The 19,713-nt window shown below is 49.2% G+C and overlaps 1 protein-coding gene across 3 annotated transcripts in view; it reads left to right on the forward strand.

Moving 5' to 3' along the window:
* Window positions 1–19,713, forward strand: part of DNAH9 (dynein axonemal heavy chain 9) — a 328,292-nt gene that overhangs the window by 130,321 nt on the left and 178,258 nt on the right. For all 3 annotated transcript variants that reach the window (XM_068264551.1, XM_068264553.1, XM_068264552.1), the window contains exons 26-34: window positions 985–1,224; window positions 1,984–2,144; window positions 3,447–3,603; window positions 3,695–3,799; window positions 5,825–5,982; window positions 6,073–6,211; window positions 10,628–10,915; window positions 11,430–11,640; window positions 19,214–19,341. In XM_068264551.1, coding sequence (XP_068120652.1) covers window positions 985–1,224; window positions 1,984–2,144; window positions 3,447–3,603; window positions 3,695–3,799; window positions 5,825–5,982; window positions 6,073–6,211; window positions 10,628–10,915; window positions 11,430–11,640; window positions 19,214–19,341 — 1,587 coding nt within the window. The remainder of the gene's footprint in view (window positions 1–984; window positions 1,225–1,983; window positions 2,145–3,446; window positions 3,604–3,694; window positions 3,800–5,824; window positions 5,983–6,072; window positions 6,212–10,627; window positions 10,916–11,429; window positions 11,641–19,213; window positions 19,342–19,713) is intronic.

Genomic DNA, 19,713 nt, shown 5'->3' on the forward strand with positions numbered 1-19,713 from the left:
AGAGGGACTGTCCCTCCGAAAGGGGAACAGTTGGGAGCTATGGGCTAATGCAGTGGATAGATTAGTAATGTCTGGCATGCACCAGGGTAGTGCAGCAGATAATTAGTAATGTCTGGCATACACCAGGATAGTATTACAGATAGATTAGTAATGTCTGGCATGCGCCATGCTAGTACAACAGATAGATTAGTAATGTCTGGCGTGCACCATGCTAGTACAGCAGATAGATTAGTAATGTCTGGCATGCACCAGGGTAGTATTGCAGATAGATTAGTACTGTCTGGCATGCACCAGGCTAGTGCAGTGGAAAGATTAGTAATGTCTGGCATACACCAGGGTAGTGCAGCAGATAGATTAGTAATGTCTGGCATACACCAGGGTAGTGCAGCAGATAGATTAGTAATGTCTGGCATGCACAAGGGTAGTGCACCAGATAGATTAGTAATGTCTGGCATACACCAGAGCAGTGCAGCAGATAGATTATTAATGTCTGTCATACACCTGGGTAGAGAAGCAGATAGATTAGTAATGTTTGGCATGCACCAGGCTAGTGCAGTGGATAGATTAGTAATGTCTGGCATTCACCAATGTTGTGCAGCAGATAGATTAGTAATGTCTGGCATTCACCAGGATAGTGCAGTGGATAGATTAGTAATGTCTGGCATACACCAGGGTAGTGCAGTGGATAGATTAGTAATGTCTGGCATACACCAGGCTAGTGCAGCAGATAGATTAGTAATGTCTGGCATACACCAGGCTAGTGCAGTGGATAGATTAGTAATGTCTGGCATACACCAGGCTAGTGCAGTGGATAGATTAGTAATGTCTGGCATACACCAGGCTAGTGCAGCAGATAGATTAGTAATGTCTGGCATACACCAGGCTAGTGCAGCAGAGGCAGTTATGTTATGCCAGTATGTTCCTGAGATATGTGCAGATTATCAGTGATGTAACCAGCTGCTGTTGCCCGGCTCCCCCCTCCAGGTCGCTCTTACTTGCACCCAGATCTGGTGGACAACTGAGGTTGGCATCTCCTTTGCCCGCCTAGAGGAAGGCTATGAGAATGCAATGAAGGAATACTACAAGAAGCAGGTCGGCCAGCTGAACACCCTCATTACCATGCTTATTGGCCAGCTGTCCCACGGAGAACGCCAGAAGATCATGACCATCTGCACCATCGATGTGCACGCCCGAGACGTGGTGTCCAAGATGATCTCACAGAAGGCGAGTGTCACCACCCAAGGGGGGCTGAGATGGCATCTGCTTGGATGAGACCGGTGGGGAAGGGGGGCTGAGATAGCATCTGTTTGGATGAGACCGGTGGGGGGAAGATAGCGGCTGCTCAGGTGACACCGGTCGGGGATGAGATAGCGGCTGCTCGGGTGACACCGGCGGTTGGGGGGGGGAAGAGAGAGAGCGGCTGCTCAGGTGACACCGGTCGGGGATGAGATAGCAGCTGCTTGGGTGACACCGGCGGGGGGCTGAGGTAGCGGCTGCTCGGGGGAAACCGGCGGGGGTGCTGTGAAATAGCGGCTTCTCCGGGGACACCGGCAGGGGGGTGGGGGTGCTGTGAGATCAGCGGGTGCTTGGGTGACACCGATGGGGGGCTGAGACAGTAGCTGCTTGGGTGACACCGGGGGGAGCGGGGATGAGGTAGCGGCTGCTTGGGTGACACTGGCGGGGGGCTGAGAAAGTGGCTGCTTGGGTGACACCGGCGGGGGGGTGAGATGGCGGCTGCTTGGATGACACTGGTGGGGGGCTGAGGCTCGGGTGACCACCCTGTGTACATATTTATTTATTATATTTATAAAGCGCCAACATATTACGCAGCGCTGACATATGTAATGGTGTTACATGACTGTACACTGGTCACACAGGAGAGCGGAGTTCTGCCTTAGTCTCTCAGGCCTGTGTTGTGTTTATTTTCTGATGTGAGTTTTGCATTAATGTCGTCTCCTGACTGTGACTGTCCTCATCTCACAGGTGGACAATGCCCAGGCCTTCATCTGGCTCTCTCAGCTCCGCCACCGCTGGGACGATGACAAGAAGCATTGCTTTGCCAACATCTGTGACGCTCAGTTTATCTACTCCTATGAATACCTTGGCAACACACCTCGCCTGGTTATCACCCCTCTAACAGACAGGTGGGTGACGCAGATCCTGCCAAGTGCTGCATCCTGATTATACACAACCCACCAGATACAGGGACTTCTGTACTGCGCTGCGGCATATGTCAGAGCTATATACATGTATAATAATTAATAATAGTGTGCGACTGTGGTGAGAGCAGTCGAGTGTAAGCTCCTCTGGCACAGAGACTGGTGGGAATAGATCAGTGATCTCTGTACAGCGCTGTGGAATATGTCAGAGCTATATACATGTATAATAATTAATAATAGTGTGTGACTGTGGTGAGGACATTAGAGTGTAACCTCCTCTGGTACAGAGACTGATGGGAATGGATCAGTGATCTCTGTACAGCGTTGTGGAATATGTCAGAGCTATATAAATGTATAATAATAGTGTGTGACTGTGGCGAGGACATTAGAGTGTAAGCTCCTCTGGTGCAGAGACTGATGGGAATGGATCAGTGATCTCCGTACAGTGCTGTGGAATATGTCAGAGCTATATAAATGTGTAATAATAGTGTGTGACTGTGGTGAGGACATTAGAGTGTAAGCTCCTCTGGTGCAGAGACTGATGGGAATGGATCAGTGATCTCTGTACAGCGCTGTGGTATATGTCAGGTGTCTTCATTCAGGGCAGCTGTAATAGAATGTTGCTTGGAAAAATACAAAGAATAGAAACCGAGAGCCCAATATAGTGTTGTATATCACAGTAAATCGAGCACAAAGATACGTAGACAAGTATTATACTCACAAGTCTGGGTTACCACAAAGGCAACCACTGGATGTACAGGTGGGGAGAATTATAGCCTGACCCCACTCAGGTATTAAGAAGTCGCTCTCTGTAGACAGGAAAAAGTTGGGGATACACCCCTCCACCAAGGGTGGACTGGATCAGGTATGAAATATGTAGTAACAGAGGCGCCAAAATAGAATAAAACCGTTTTAAAATCAGTTTAAAAGGAGGTCGGTTGGTGGGAACCACCCTCAAGTATACAAGGACCAGCCAATGAGTCACTAATACCTGGAGATTTTATAATAAATTATATTATATTGTATATATTAGTGACTCATTGGCTGGTCCTTGTATACTTGAGGGTGGTTCCCACCAACCGACCTCCTTTTAAACTGATTTTAAAACGGTTTTATTCTATTTTGGCGCCTCTGTTACTACATATTTCATACCTGTAATAGAATGTTGATCACAGATGACTGCTGGAAGAGACTGCTGTAAATGGGCTGGCAGCCTCTGTACAACACTATGGAATGTGTCAGAGCCACATAAGCTGTAGAGCAGAGCATTAATGTGGTAACTTGCAGGTGTTACATCACTCTGACGCAATCACTGCACCTCACCATGAGCGGAGCACCGGCGGGGCCGGCTGGAACTGGAAAGACGGAGACAACCAAGGACTTGGGCCGAGCTCTGGGAATCATGGTTTATGTCTTCAACTGTTCTGAGCAGATGGACTACAAGGTGAGCGGTACTGTGATGGGGTGACAGAGGTTGGCTTTTGTGAAGGATGCTCTCGTAATACAACCACACCATCTTTCTTTGTATCTTCCAGTCCTGTGGAAACATCTACAAGGGCCTCTCACAGACCGGAGCCTGGGGCTGCTTCGATGAGTTCAATCGGATCTCAGTGGAGGTGCTGTCTGTGGTGGCCGTTCAGGTGAGGAACACATCTGTCCTGAGCTTGGGTAACACATCTGAGTCAGGCTACAGTTCCATAGCCCTTATACTGGTCTGTGCGCTTGTCACCCTCCACAGCATGGGGGAGTACGAGGTGTCCATCTAGTAGGACAGCTCCATCTGTAGCCCTTAAACTGGTCCGTACCAGTGTAACACTCCTCAGCATGGTGCCACCAGGAGGAATACTACAAGGTGTCCATCTAGGAGGACAGCGCCATCTGTAGCCCTTATACTGGTCCATACCAGTGTAACCGTCCACAGCATGGGGGAGTATGAGGTGTCCATATAGGAGGACAGCTCCATCTGTAGCCCTTATACTGGTCCATACCAGTGTAACCGTCCACAGCATGGGGGAGTATGAGGTGTTCATATAGGAGGACAGCGCCATCTGTAGCCCTTATACTGGTCCGTACCAGTGTTACCCTCCACAGCATGGGGGAGTATGAGGTGTCCATATAGGAGGACAGCTCCATCTGTAGCACTTATACTGGTCCGTACCAGTGTAACCCTCCACAGCATGGGGGAGTATGAGGTGTCCATATAGTAGGACAGCTCCATCTGTAGCCCTTAAACTGGTCCGTACCAGTGTAACCCTCCACAGCATGGGGGAGTATGAGGTGTCCATATAGTAGGACAGCTCCATCTGTAGCCCTTAAACTGGTCCGTACCAGTGTTACCCTCCACAGCATGGGGGAGTATGAGGTGTTCATATAGGAGGACAGCTCCATCTGTAGCCCTTAAACTGGTCCGTACCAGTGTTACCCTCCACAGCATGGGGGGGTATGAGGTGTTCATATAGGAGGACAGCTCCATCTGTAGTCCTTATACTGGTCCGTACCAGTGTTACCCTCCACAGCATGGGGGAGTATGAGGTGTCCATATAGGAGGACAGCTCCATCTGTAGCACTTATACTGGTCCGTACCAGTGTAACCCTCCACAGCATGGTGCCACCAGGAGGAATACAAGGTGTCCATCTAGGAGAACAGCGCCATCTGTAGTCCTTATACTAGTCCGTGCCAATGTCACCCTCCACAGCATGGGGGAGTACAAGGTGTCCATCTAGGAGAAAAGCTCCATCTGTAGTCTGTATACTGGTCTGTGCCAGTGTTACCCTCTACAGCATGGAGGAGTATGAGGCGTCCATCTAGGAGGACAGCTGCATCTGTAGTCCTTATACTGGTCTCGTACCATTGTAACCCTCCACAGCATGGGGGAGTACAAGGTGTCCATCTAGGAGGACAGCGCCATCTGTAGTCCTTATCCTGGTCCATACCAGTGTAACCGTCCACAGCATTGGGGAATACAAGGTGTCCATCTAGTAGAAAAGCTCCATCTGTAGTTCTTATACTGGTCCATGCCAGTGTTACCCTCCACAGCATGCAGGAGTATGAGGTGTCCATCTAGGAGGACCGCTGCATCTGTAGTTCTTATACTGGTCCATGCTAGTGTCACCCTCCACAGAATGGGGGAGTACGAGGTGTCCATCTAAGAGAAAAGCTCTATTTGTAGTCCTTATACTGGTCCATACCAGTGTAACCGTCCACAGCATGGGGGAGTACGAGGTGTCCATCTAGGAGGACAGCTTCATCTGTAGGCCTTATACTGGTCCATGCCAATGTCACCCTCTACAGTATGGGGGAGTACGAGGTGTCCATTTAGGACAAATGCTCTATCTGTAGTCCTTATACTGGTCCGTGCGAGTGTCACCCTCCACAGCATGGGGGAATACGAGGTGCCCATCTAGGACAGCTCCATCTGTAGTCTTTGTACTGGTCAGGGTCACCATAGGATGAACATGAGGTGCGGGTTTTGGGAATTTGTTGTTGCTCCTCGTCTGGTATGACATTTTATGTCCCCCTGGACCTCCAGCACAACCACAAATGAAGGTCCTTCTATTGGAGTCTCTGTAGCATTGAATATGGGTGAGGGGTGACCTCCTCATCTCTTCACTGTAATGTTGGTTGGAGTTGGCTTGGCACTATTAATCTCCATATATCCTGACAGGTTAAGAGCATTCAGGATGCCATCAGAGACAAAAAGAAGAGGTTTAACTTCCTGGGAGAAGAGATCAATCTGTTCCCATCAGTCGGTATCTTTATCACTATGAATCCGGGCTATGCCGGCCGTACCGAGCTCCCCGAGAATCTCAAAGCGCTCTTCAGGTAAGCTCTGCAGACAGATGATGGTGTGATGGTTGTCAGAAGGGAACCAAAATATTTGTATAGGTGGCTGATATCTCCTCCTTCCTGCAGGCCGTGTGCTATGGTGGTCCCAGACTTTGAGCTCATCTGTGAGATCATGTTAGTGGCAGAGGGCTTCATCGAAGCCAGGTTATTAGCCAGAAAGTTCATCACTCTCTACCAGCTGTGCAAAGAGCTTCTCTCCAAACAGGTACGACAGTGCATGGGGGGAATACCTGTGCTATGTGTGTGCATGGCTCGCCAAATTGGATGTATGTTTGCTACAATGTGCTGCCCCAATCCTCTAACTTTTTCTCTCCCCTGTCTCTCCCCCTGCACCTATCCCCTATCCCTCTCCTCTGTCCCTCGCCCCTCTCCTCTGCCCCCCCCCCTCACCTTTCCCCTGCCTTTCTCCCCTATCCCTCTCCCCTGTACCTCTTCTCTATCCCTCTCCCCTGCACCTCTCCTCTGTCCCTCTCCCTTGCCCCTCTCCCCTATTCCTCTCCCATGCCCCTCTCCTCTGTCCCTCCCCCCTGCACCTTCCCCTGCCTCTCTCCCCTATCCCTCTTCCCTGCACCTCTCCCATGCACCTCTCCCCTGCACCACTCCTCTGTCCCTCTCCCCTGCCCCCTTCTCTGTCCCTCTCCCTTGCCCCTCTCCTCTGTCCCTCCCCCCTGCACCTTTCCTCTGCCTCTCTCCCCTATCCCTCTCCCCTGCCCCTCTCCTCTGCTCCTCTCCCCTGTCCCTCTCCCCTTCCCCCTTCTGTCCCTCTCCCTTGCCCCTCTCCTCTGTCCCTCCCCCCTGCACCTTTCCCCTGCCGCTCTCCTCTTCCCCCTCCTCTGTCCGTCCCCCCCCTGCTGCTCTCCTCTGTCCCTCCCCCATGCCTCTCTCCCCTATTCCTCTCCCTTGCACCTCTCCCCTGCCCCTCTCCCCTATCCCTCTTCCATGCACCTCTCCCCTGTCCCTTCCCCCGCCCCTCTCTACTGCACCTCTCCCCGTATCCCACTCCTCTGCACCTCTCCCCTGCACCTCTCCTCTGTCCATCTCCCCTGCTCCCTTTTCTGTCCCTCTCCCTTGCCCTTCTCCTCTGTCCCTCTCCCCTGCCTCTCTCCCCTATCCCTCTTCCCTGCACCTCTCCCCTGTCCCTCCCCATGCCCCTCTCCTCTGCTCCTCTTCCCTGCACCTCTCCCCTGTCCCTCCCCCTGCCCCCTTCTCTGTCCCTCTCCCTTGCCCCTCTCCTCTGTCCCTCCCCCCTGCACCTTTCCCCTGCCGCTCTCCTCTTCCCCCTCCTCTGTCCTTCCCCCCTGCTGCTCTCCTCTGTCCCTCTCCCATGCCTCTCTCCCCTATTCCTCTCCCTTGCACCTCTTCTCTGTCCCTCTCCCCTGCACCTCTCCCACGTCCCTCCCTCCTGCACCTCTCCTCTGCCCCTCTCCCTCCCCCCTGTCCCTCTCCTCTGTCAGTCTCCCTTGTCCCTCTCCCCTGCCCCTTTCTTTTGCCTCTTCTCCCTGCACCTCTCCCCTGCTTCGCCTCCCTGCCCCTCTCCTCTCTCCCTCTCCCCCCAGTCTCCCTTGTATATGTAGTCCTGTGGCAATGGAGGCCGCTCAGTTAATGTATTGGCTGTCCTTGGCTGTGCGCTGAGCCTGGCAGACTCTCTGAATGGAGTCATTACGGCTCTGCATGCTTGGCCAGGCAGACATTGCTGTACTTTAATGTTGGATCCGCCGCTGCGCTCATCTTTCTTCTGTGGCTTAAAGGTTACAGTATCAGACCTGATGTGCGGCCGGCGTGTCACATTGTAATTCAGCAGCGGAGCGGAACAATCCCCCCGCACCCCCCAGGGCTCAGTGAAGCGGCCAGTCCTGCCGCTCGCCTACAATACTGTACATGACAAAGGAGCCATTGATGTAGAGTCAGCGCTCCGCCAGACACCGCCGCCAACAAAGCGCCTTTCAAGTTTAAACGCTTGAAGTTGGATGAGGAGTAAAAGTGGAGCTGAGTGCAGAATAATGATTGTACCGCCGCAGAGTTCTACAGTACGGCTTAGCACTGCCGTCATGCCGAGATAGCCAGAATCACCGCCACCGCCCTGCCAAGATATCCAGATTCACCGACGCGCATTATACTTAACCCTCTGCCTCCCACGCCATCCATCAGCCACCATCAGTCATTCCACTGCGGTCACATGGTCATTACTGCTGTACAGCTCACCGCCACCATCCTGCCGAGATATCCAGATTCATCCCCACCATCCTGCCAAGATATCCAGATTCACCGACGCGCATTATACTTAACTCTCTGCCTCCCATGCCATCCATCAGCCACCATAAGTCATTCCACTGCGGTCACATGGTCATGACTGCTGTACAGCTCACCGCCACCATCCTGCCGAGATATCCAGATTCACCCCCATCATCCTGCCAAGATATCCAGATTCACCGACACCGTCCTGCCGAGATATCCAAAGTCACCACCGCGCGTTATACTTAACCCTCTGCCTCCTACGCCATCCATCAGTCACTCCTCTGCGGTCACACGCCGATTACTGCTGTACAGCTCACCGCTACCGTCCTGCCGAGATACCCAGATTCACCGCCGCGCGTTATGCTTAAACCTCTGCCCCCCACGCCATCCATCAGTTACTCCACTGCAGTTACACGCAGAATAAAGCTGCACAGCTCACTGCCGCCACCCAGCCGAAATTTCCTGATTCACCGCCACCATCCTGCAGAAATATCCAGATTCACCGCCGCTGTCCTGCCCGATTCACCGCCGCACGTCATACTTAACCCTCTGCCTCCCATGCAACCCATCAGCCACTTCTCTGCAGTCACACTCCACCCATCAGCCACTCCTCTGCAGTCACACGCAGAGTTCTACTGTACAGCTCACCGCCACCGTCCTGCCGAGATATCCAGATTCACCGCCGCGCGTCATACTTATCCCTCTGCCTCCCACACCATCCATTAGCCACCATCAGTCACTCCCCTGCGGTCACACGCTGATTACTGCTGTACAGCTCACCGCCACTGTACTGCCGAGATACCCACATTCACTGGCACTGTCCTACCGAGATATCGAGATTCACCGCCACCGTCCTGTTGAGATGCCCAGATTCACTGCCGCCACCCTGCCAAGATACCCAGATTTACCGCCGCCGTCCTGCCGATATACCCTGATTCACCACCACAGTCCTGTTGAGATGCCCAGATTCACTGCGGCCACCCTGCCGAGATGCCCAGATTCACCGCCACCGTCCTGCTGAGATACCCAGATTCACCGCCACCGTCCTGCTGAGATACCCAGATTCACCGCCGCCGTCCTGCTGAGATACCCAGATTCACTGCCGCGTCCTGCCAAGATACCCAGATTCACTGCCACCGTCCTGCTGAGATATCCAGATTCACCGCCGTCACCCTGCCGAGATATCCAGATTCACCGCCACCGTCCTGTGAGATACCCAGATTCACCGCCGCTGCATCATACTTAACCCTGCCTCCCACGCTCCATCCATCAGCCACCATCAGCCACTCCTCTGTGGTCACACGCAGATTTCTGCTGTACAGCTCACCGCCGCCATCCTGCCGATATTCCCAGATTCACCACCGTGCGATATGCTTAACCCTCTGCCTCCAACGCCATCCATCAGCCACTCCTCTGCGGTCACACGCCGATTACTGCTGTATGGCTCACTGCCCCCTTCCTGCCGAGATATCCAGATTCACCGCCGCGCATCATATTTCACCCTCTGCCTCCCACACCATCCATCAGCCACCATCAGTCACTCCTCAGTGGTCACACGCAGATTACTCCTGCCGATATACCCAGATTCACCGCCGCGCATCATATTTCACCCTCTGCCTCCCACACCATCCATCAGCCACCATCAGTCACTCCTCAGTGGTCACACGCAGATTACTCCTGCCGATATACCCAGATTCACCGCCGCGCGTTATACTTAACCCTCTGCCTCCCACACCATCCATCAGCCACCATCAGTCACTCCTCAGTGGTCACACGCAGATTACTCCTGCCGATATACCCAGATTCACCGCCGCGCGTTATACTTAACCCTCTGCCTCCCACACCATCCATCAGCCACCATCAGTCACTCCTCAGTGGTCACACGCAGATTACTCCTGCCGATATACCCAGATTCACCGCCGCGCGTTATACTTAAACCTCTGCCTCCCACGCCATCCATCAGCCACTCCTCTGCGGTCACACGCTGATTACTGCTGTACAGCCCACCGCTACCGTCCTGCCGAGATAGCCAGATTCACTGACGCACGTCATACTTATTCCTTTTGCCTCCCACGCTATCCATCAGCCACACTCCATCCACCGACCACATTACATCGATCGGTCAGCCCCCTGCAGTCGCCCTCCTTCCATAGGTCACCCCTCTGTGGTCACACTCCCTCCATCTGCTACAGGAGGGAAACATACATATTGTTAATAACTGAACATTTGACCCAGACAGGGACAGCCGAAGCTGTGACATAGAGCGAGAGTCGTGTGTGACTGGCTGGGTGGTCCCTGCATTGGTTGTAACCAATCATTGTGCTCTGGGGAGGTTCTCCCTGGTGCTTCTCCTGCCTGGTCACCTTCTGTCTCCTCTCTGGTGCAGGACCACTATGACTGGGGCCTGAGGGCTATAAAGTCCGTGCTGGTGGTAGCCGGTTCCCTGAAGAGAGGAGACCCCGATCGCCCTGAAGATCAGGTCCTCATGAGAGCGCTGCGAGACTTCAACATTCCCAAGATAGTGACGGATGACATGCCCGTATTTATGGGCCTCATCGGAGACCTCTTCCCCGCCCTGGACGTCCCCCGCAAACGGGACATGGACTTTGAGACCTTCGTGAAGCAGGCGGTGCTGGATCTGAAGCTGCAGGCTGAGGACAACTTTGTTCTCAAGGTGAGATTGCTGAAGCCTAGGCAATTGGAAGAATGTGATTGCTGTGTGTGTTCCCATTGGGTAGACCATGGATGACCGTGCCCCTCATTGGGGTGTTCTGCCAGTAGATGGCTCTACATGTGGGCAGTCACACCGAGGAATACCTCGTAAGTTCCAGGGGAAGCACTGATCTGTAGACAGGAGCTACACCACACATAGCGTCCCCCATTGGTGAATCCTGCCAGTAGATGTCTCTTCATGTGGGCAATAACACAGAGTAATACCCAGTAAGTTCCAGGGGAAGCACTGATCTGTAGAGGGGAGCTACACCACACACAGCGCCCCCATTGGGGTGTCCTGCCAGTAGATGGCTCTTCATGTAGGCAATCACACCGAGGAATACCTCATAAGTTCCAGGGGAAGCACTTATCTGTAGACAGGAGCTACACCACACACAGCGCCCCCCATTGGGGGTTCCTGCCAGTAAATGTCTCTTCATGTTGGCATTTGGTAAGTTCCTGTCATTCCTCCTCAGGTGGTGCAGTTGGAGGAACTCTTGGCTGTCAGGCATTCGGTGTTCATCGTTGGCAATGCCGGAACTGGGAAATCTCAGGTCCTCAAGTCTCTAAATAAGACTTACCAGATCATGAAGAGGCGGCCTGTGTGGACCGATCTCAACCCCAAGGCGGTCACCAATGATGAGCTGTTTGGAATCATCAATCCATCGACGCGAGAGTGGAAAGACGGTACGGTTGTTCTCTTGTGTCTCTGTAATATGATGGGGGGTTTCTCCTTCCAGGGAAGGACATAAAGACTCAATTCCTTCCTCTGAGGCCATAGTTACCCCATTTATAGAATGTGCCCCCAGCTTTACTGCCCTGCCCACTAGCAACTCCGGAACCCCCTCTCCCGTTTGGGGTGTTGGCTTCCATTTCATTCTGGTGACCCGTTTCACATGTGGTGGGCTGAAGTGTGGCATTCATGGTATACGAGCATCTCCTCATAATGTGATGGCCAGAGCTCCTTACCAGTCTTACAGAACATATCGATGTGCCCACTGTACAGCATGGCATAGACTGTGTGACGTACACCTGGTAGTCACTCTGCTGCGAGACTGAGATGCTACAGGGAACTGCTGCTGCCTTTGCCCCTCCCCCACACATTCACGCCACGCCCAGTCTAATAATGAACAGGCAATAAAATGGGTGAACAACGATCAATATGTCCTTATTCATTTATAGATGTTCATTAAATGTTATGTTTACTTTGAATCTAACATCTAAACATCAGCTAGTGTACACTTAGCTTAAAGCACACTCACACTGAAGCGAAAAAAAACCTCATGATATAATGAATTGGTTGTATAATATGAATAATTAATAGCACATTAGTAGCAAATAAAATAGTGTCATATTTTTATTTTCAGGTATATAGCTTTTTTTTATAACATTGCATCATTCTCTAATAATTGCAGTTCCCACAATACACTCAGCATTTTAAATTATTTCACAGAGCAGGCTAATGACCCTTTAAACTTTTTCTCTGCAGAAAAAGCATAAACAAATAAAAAACAAAGAGAGACAGTTGAGATAAGTGCTTCAAAAGACAGTGCTGTCCACGACTTTATAAAGTGGCAGAGCTCAGAGAAGCTCTTTTGCATAGATAACAACTGAAGTTTCTTAACTTTTCCTGTACTGGAAAACAATATGAGACTCATAACTGTGGTAATAATGTTCTATTTCTTAGCTGTACTACACATACAAATCATTATATCAGAAGTTTATTTTCACTTCAGACTCCCTTTAACATACTTCCTGCACTCAAACGAGGAAAAATGTTTGTCTCCATAATCAGAGGTCTGATGAGGTTCCTGCAGCACCTACAGAACTAGAAACCTAATGCCAGGTACACACCATACCATTTTCTGACAGATTTACTGTTAAGGTGGCCACTAATGATCCAAGGTTTTTCATCCAATCTTACCATTTCTATGTAGTATAAGGGAACTGCCTAAATTATCCATTCAATTTATTCACCCAATTTACCCTTATGCTACATAGTTTTGGTAAAATTGGATGAAAAAGGTTGCATGGTTAGTGGCCACCATGAGATGCATTATTTCCAACAGGTCCGATCTGTTTTCGGATCAATTTTCCGTTCACCTCTTTGGGAAATCTATCGGAAAATTAATCGGAACTCAGATCGGACATGTTGGAAATAATCTGGCAGAAAATCTGTCAGAATATTGCCAGGTCTGGATTTAGGCCAAGGCCACCTAGGCCATGGCCTAGGGCACCGAAGGAGCAAGGGCACCAGAGCAGCAGGCTAAACTGGTGCAGCATTTGCAAAGCTTGCAAATGCTGCAATGCAGGGAGATCAGGCGAGCACCTGACCACGGTACTCTGCTGCTAGCTGCCTGTGCATCGGCCACCTTGCTCTCTGTGCACGTTGGCGTTGTGGTGGGCGGCTACGGACTTGGGCAGCATTGGAGACAGAGGGAAAGACTAAAGGTGGCCACACACGATACAATAAAATGATCCGATTTTACAGTAATTCGATAAAAACGATCGTATCTCTCAAAAAAATCAAAAGCTTTTTTTTTAATTCGACTGAAAAATCCGATCGTATTTCCCGTTTTTTTCGATTTAAATCGATCCGGAATGCCAGATATTTCTCTTCAATTTCTACTAAAGATTGTATGGTGTGTGTTGGATTGTTAATTTATTAGTATACACACCCTAGCAATTTTCTCTGAGTTTCCAATCAGTTTTATCATAATTGAGGAAAAAATTGAACATAGGTGTGTGGTACATTGGTCATATTTTTGAAATGTTACAATCAGTCACAAAAATTGATTGCAATTCTTAAATTGAACAGATATTTAAAAAATTGTATGGTGTGTGGCCACCTTAAGCCTCTGCACTGGAGACGAGTGGAGAAGTGAGTGACACTGATGGCTGCTGCAGTGCGGAAGGGGGGAGTGGGAGTGGGAATGGGAGGGATTAAGGGAGTCATCTGGCTACTTATGCTGGAGGGGTCCTCAGGCTACCTATACTAGAGGGAAATGGAGGAGGGATCACCTGGCTACCTATACTGGAGAGGGGGGGGGGGAGTCATCAGACTACCTATACTAGGGGGAGGAGTCATGTGGCTACCCATTCTGGAGGGAAGGGGTCATCTCGCTGCCTGTACTAAAAGGGGGCGGCTGGGGACAGTGGCCTTGGGGGGGTAAAGAGAACAAATCTGGCCCTGAATATTGCATGGTGTGTACCTAGTCTGAAGATATGTCTATTGTTGAACATGAATTTACCATTAAACCCCATATTCAGTAACCTCTTCTCCTGATATTTCTCTTATGAGATGTTTTTCATCTTCGGGTGAACTCACAGAGCAGCGTTCTGCTGTAAGTCATGGATTTATTCATGGTATTTTACCCGCGTAAAGTCTTATTGGGCCTGATTCACAAAGCGGTGCTAACAGTTGGCACGCTGGTGAAAAGCCCTTTTTAATGCCTAAACTCAGTTTAGGCGTGGTAAGTTTAGGCGTGATAAGTTTAGGCGTGATAAGTTTAGGCGTGGTAAGTTTAGGCGTGATAAGTTTAGGCGTGATAAGTTTAGGCATGATAAGTTTAGGCGTGATAAGTTTAGGCGTAATAAGTTTAGGCATGATAAGTTTAGGTGTGATAAGTTTAGGCGTGATAAGTTTAGGCGTGATAAGTTTAGGCGTGATAAGTTTAGGCGTGGTAAGTTTAGGTGTGATAAGTTTAGGCGTAATAAGGGCCTGATTCACAAAGCGGTGCTAACAGTTAGCACCGTGGTGAAAAGCCCTTTATCACGCCTAAACTCTGTTTAGGCATGATAAGTTTAGGTGTGATAAGTTTAGGTGTGATAAGTTTTTAGGTGTGATAAGTTTAAGCACCAACTGGGCTAGCACCGCAGTGCACAGCTGATCAAAAGTTTTGCGCTAGCAAAGTCTGGTGCACTTTGCATAGAGTTTAATGGCGCTGCTTTGCGTGCGGGACTTTGCGCGCAATCTAAACTTATCTAAACTTATCATGCCTAAACTTATCATGCCTAAACTTATCATGCCTAAACTGAGTTTAGGCATGATAAAAATGGTTATCACGCCTAAAGTCTTTAACTGGGTTATCACCGCTTTGTGAATCGAGCCCTAAGTTTAGGCGTGATAAGTTTAGGCGTGATAAGTTTAGGTGTGATAAGTTTAGGTGTGATAAGTTTAGGCGTGATAAGTTTAGGCGTGATAAGTTTAGGCGTGATAAGTTTTGGCGTGGTAAGTTTAGGCGTGATAAGTTTAGGCGTGATAAGTTTAGGCGTAATAAGTTTAGGCGTGATAAGTTTAGGTGTGATAAGTTTAGGTGTGATAAGTTTAGGTGTGATAAGTTTAAGCACCAACTGGGTTAGCACCGCAGTACACAGCTGATCAAAAGTTTTGCACTAGCAAAGTCTGGTTCACTTCGCATAGAGTTTAATGGCGCTGCTTTGCGTGCGGGACTTTGCGTGCAATCTAAACTTATCTAAACTTATCACGCCTAAACTTATCATGCCTAAATTTATCACGCCTAAACTGGCTTTTCACCAGCATGGTGCAATGGTTATCACACCTAAAGTCTGTAACTGGGTTAGCACCGCTTTCTGAATCGAGCCCATTGTGTGGTAACTCATAATGCATAATCTAGCGGGTGCAGCGTTCATGCCCACTGGTGCGTTATGTGCCCGCTCGCATGTTGTTTTATGTGTTAAGGGGCCCATACACTGGTCGATTTCAGCCATCGATCGATTCCATAGAATCGATCAGAAATCGATTCTATCAAATTCCCCATTCGATCGATTTACGGCCGATTTTGAACAATTTCTGTTCCTAGTGTGTGGCTCACACGACAGGCATCTGACATAAATCTATCTCATGGTCGAATCTGCTGCAAATCTATCAGTGTATGGCCACCTTTATATAGTTGATGGAGGTTACTTTGTGAATGGTAAGACTTTACACTCATTGAAGGACATGATGAGACAGACATGTGTATATACAGTGCCCCACACAATAATAAACATTCTTCTTTCATCAGTAGCTCTATAGCGTTCCTCACTGATAAAGAATTACAGCCATAACATACTTTCCTGGCAGACAACTGGGCTGCTGAGAGCAGGGGAAAGATACAAAAAAGGTCAGAAGTTCATATATTTTAGCAACCTGAGACGCAGGACAGTCTGTTACATGGAGACAAAACAAAAACAATAATATTTATATAGCGCTTTTCTCCCTGGGGACTCAAAGCGCTGTGACCCTGCATTATGCAGTCTCAAAGGCTCGGGAAAAGAGGTGAGTTTTTAGCCTTTTTTTAAAGCTGTCCAGAGAGGGAGCCTCTCGTACTGATTGTGGAAGTGAGTTCCATAGAGTAGGGGCTGCATAGGAAAAGGCCCGAGCACCAAATGTTAGGTGTATCCTGGGAATAACCAGCTTTATCTTGTTGGCAGAGCGGAGGGTGCGTGGAGGGGCATAAAGTTCCAATAGATCCGCTATGTATTTGGGTCCCATGTGGTGTAGAGCCTTGAATGTCAGCAGGCAGATCTTAAAATTGATTCTCCATTTTACTGGCAACCAGTGAAGAGTTTGCAGTACTGGGGTGATGTGTGAGCTGCGGGGGGCATTGCAGTACTGGGGTGATGTGTGAGCTGCGGGGGCATTGCAGTACTGGGGAGATGTGTGAGCTGCAGGGGGCATTGCAGTACCGGGGTGATGTGTGAGCTGCGGGGGGCATTGGCTAGGAGTCTGGCTGCAGCATTCTGTACTAGCTGTAAGGGGCGCAGAACCTTATCTGTAGATCCGATGAACAGGGCGTTGCAGTAGTCTAGGCGGGAGGATACAAATGCGTGAACCAGGGCAGGTAGGTCTTCAGCTGGGATTAGGTGTTTTATTTTCGCTATATTTCTTAGATGGAAGAAGGAAGACTTGATGACAGCTGATACCTGCTGTCTGAGTTTTAGATTTCCATCCAGGATCACCCCAAGGTTTCGCACAATGAATCTACTTTAAGTTTCTAAACATAGCCTAAAACTGTGGGATATCTAAAAGCCATTTTTAGGAATAGGGGAATAGATACAATTGTTTATTTTATCAATTTATTTTCCCTTAAAGGGAATCTGAAGTGAAAATAAACGTATGATATGATGATTTGTATGTGTAGTACAGCTAAGAAATAGAACATTAGCAGCATAGATTTTGTTTCCTGTACGGCCATACACTAGGCCGATTCCCGCCGATCGACAGCAGATTCGATCACTGGGATCGAACCTGCTGTCAAATAGTTAGCACCAACACCACAGATTGTGAACGGTTTCAGGCTGAAATCGGTTCACAATCTGTTTGCAGTAAAGGCAGCAGATTCGATCAGAGAGGGATCTATCTGTTGGTCGATCTGATGGCAAATCCACCAGTGTATGGCCACCTTAAGTTGTTATCTATGCAAAAGAGCTTTTCTGAGCTCCACAACCAATTTGGTCGCTGCTTTCTGGAGCATTTATACACCAAAGAAATAGTCGGGGACAGATTTGGATAACATTTGTACTCCTGGGGAGTCTAAAGGGTCATTAGCTGTGCTTGTGCTATAGTTTAAAATACAGAGTGTGGCTTGTAATGGAAAATATTAGAGAATTACGCAATGTTATAACAATAAGCTATATATCTATAAATTAAAATATGAGGCTAGTTTCTTTGCTACTAATGCTTTATTAATTATCAGTACTACACATACAATTCATTATATCGTACATTTTTTTTTCACTTTAGTGTCACTTTAAGTTTGACTCTCGTAAATTAAGGTGCGAATCCATTAGTTACATCATGACACGTCTTTGTACATCATCCTCCATGTTGATAAAGTATATTTTCAGCCCCTAGGCTGCCGTGTGGCTGCTCTGTCACCTCTGTTTAGTGTTCTGGTAAAATGATTTTCCTTATGGCGTGATATAGGCCCCGTTCACACTTGGGTTTTTGCAAAAAACGGAACGGATGTCCGGATCCGTTCCGTGTGCATCCGGAACGGATGCGTACAGTTGCACTCAGGATCCGGTCCGGATCCGTTCCGTTTGCATCCGGTTTTTCATCAGTAGGTGATCAGGTTGATATCCGGATCCGTTTTTAAAGAGATACAGACTATATAAATTATTGGGGTCTGGGAGGTCTGCAGAAGCCCTGGGGTCATTGTTGGAGACAGCCTGACGTGTGGAGACTATCCTTGGATATAGAGACTGCAGTTTGGACCATTGATCCAGTGTTTTTGTACTCATTTTACCTGGGAATTGTCTCCCATTCTTTACCTATACTATGGGGGAAGAAGGCGTGCTCCTCGCAGGAGATGGTGGGTGCACAAGGCAGGTAGCTGCTGCACCTGTAGAATCATGTCCTCAGGTGTGTAGGGCCTCACCTCTTCGTCCGACATGCTGCCAAATATCTCCAGCCACAAGTCATTGCTGCTCCACTCCTCAAACGCTGGGCCCATGAAAACGCATAGGAAGTGGGTAGAACGTCCAGATTTTTTTAGCCAGTGTGTTGCCTCCTTTCCGTTTCTCATTGGTTCAGCTGTGCGGATGGTGCAGTCAGGATCCGGTCCGGGTGCGGCAGCCGGATCCGACGTACGTGAAAAATAGAGCAAGTTGGAAAAGTGTCCGGATCCGGTCCGCGTGGAACAGACGAGTATGTACGCATCCATAGACTATCATTGGATTGCCAAACGTCCGTTCCGTTTGTACAGTTTACGTTCCGGATCCGGTCCGGAAAATCCTGACTGCTAACGCAAATGTGAACCCAGCCTTTTGGATCTAGTGCCTCAGTCGCAGCACGATATTACTGTAACACGAACCCATACATTGTGTTTCCTCATCTGCTGCCCTGCAGCTCATCACACCAGGGGTGTCAAACTCACATAAGGGGCCAAATCCTAAGTTGTGGGCCAAAATGTTTATTAAGAATTAATATTAACACTCTCAAACTAATTGGTGTAATTATAGCAGCCGTGGGATGCCAACTCCTCCCTCTTCTGCAAAGTAGCGCAGTGGAGCAGTGTAATATTTACCTACTCTGCTTTGGGTCTCGTTTGATTTTCTTGAGAACCACATGCTCAGGCCTGGTTGTCCTCTGGGATCGGTTCAGTCTGCAGGTCTCATACAATGATGGGAGTATTTGGCTGTACACGGTTTTCCTCTCTTCCTTGCTCCTGTGTAGTGTGGTCTGATGTTGTGGGGATTGATACGCTGATGCTCAGGCACTGAGATGCTCATTAATATTCTGTGCGGGTTACAGGCCTGTTCTCTTCAATCATGCGTGAACTGGCCAACATAACACATGATGGACCCAAGTGGATCGTTCTTGATGGAGATATTGATCCTATGTGGATTGAGTCCTTGAATACCGTCATGGATGATAATAAGGTACGTGATTGGGATGATGCTGAGAAGTTCATGTGCAGAAAGTATTGCTTCTTATTTCTAAGCCAAGGGGAAGGGGGAAAGCGCTCGCCTGAGGGATGTCACTGGCCATCTCGTTCTATACTGTTACTTACTATTAGCGGTTTCCAGAAATTGTCTGACCCAATTACCAAGGCATTTTGAAGATCACCGTATAGTTCTGCTGTGTCACCATAGAAGTCCTCCTCTGTGTTCTTCACCCGTCCTCTGCTTCCTTCGCAACAGCCATAATGATTGGACGATGCTCCTATAGCCTCGGACTTGTGAAATATGTGACCTGTATGACAAAAGAATATCTGTATTTAACTTACCCCAGTTATGTTTCTTTTTACCGAT

This window comes from Hyperolius riggenbachi, chromosome 12 (genome assembly GCF_040937935.1).
Source record: "Hyperolius riggenbachi isolate aHypRig1 chromosome 12, aHypRig1.pri, whole genome shotgun sequence".
Lineage (NCBI taxonomy): Eukaryota > Metazoa > Chordata > Amphibia > Anura > Hyperoliidae > Hyperolius > Hyperolius riggenbachi.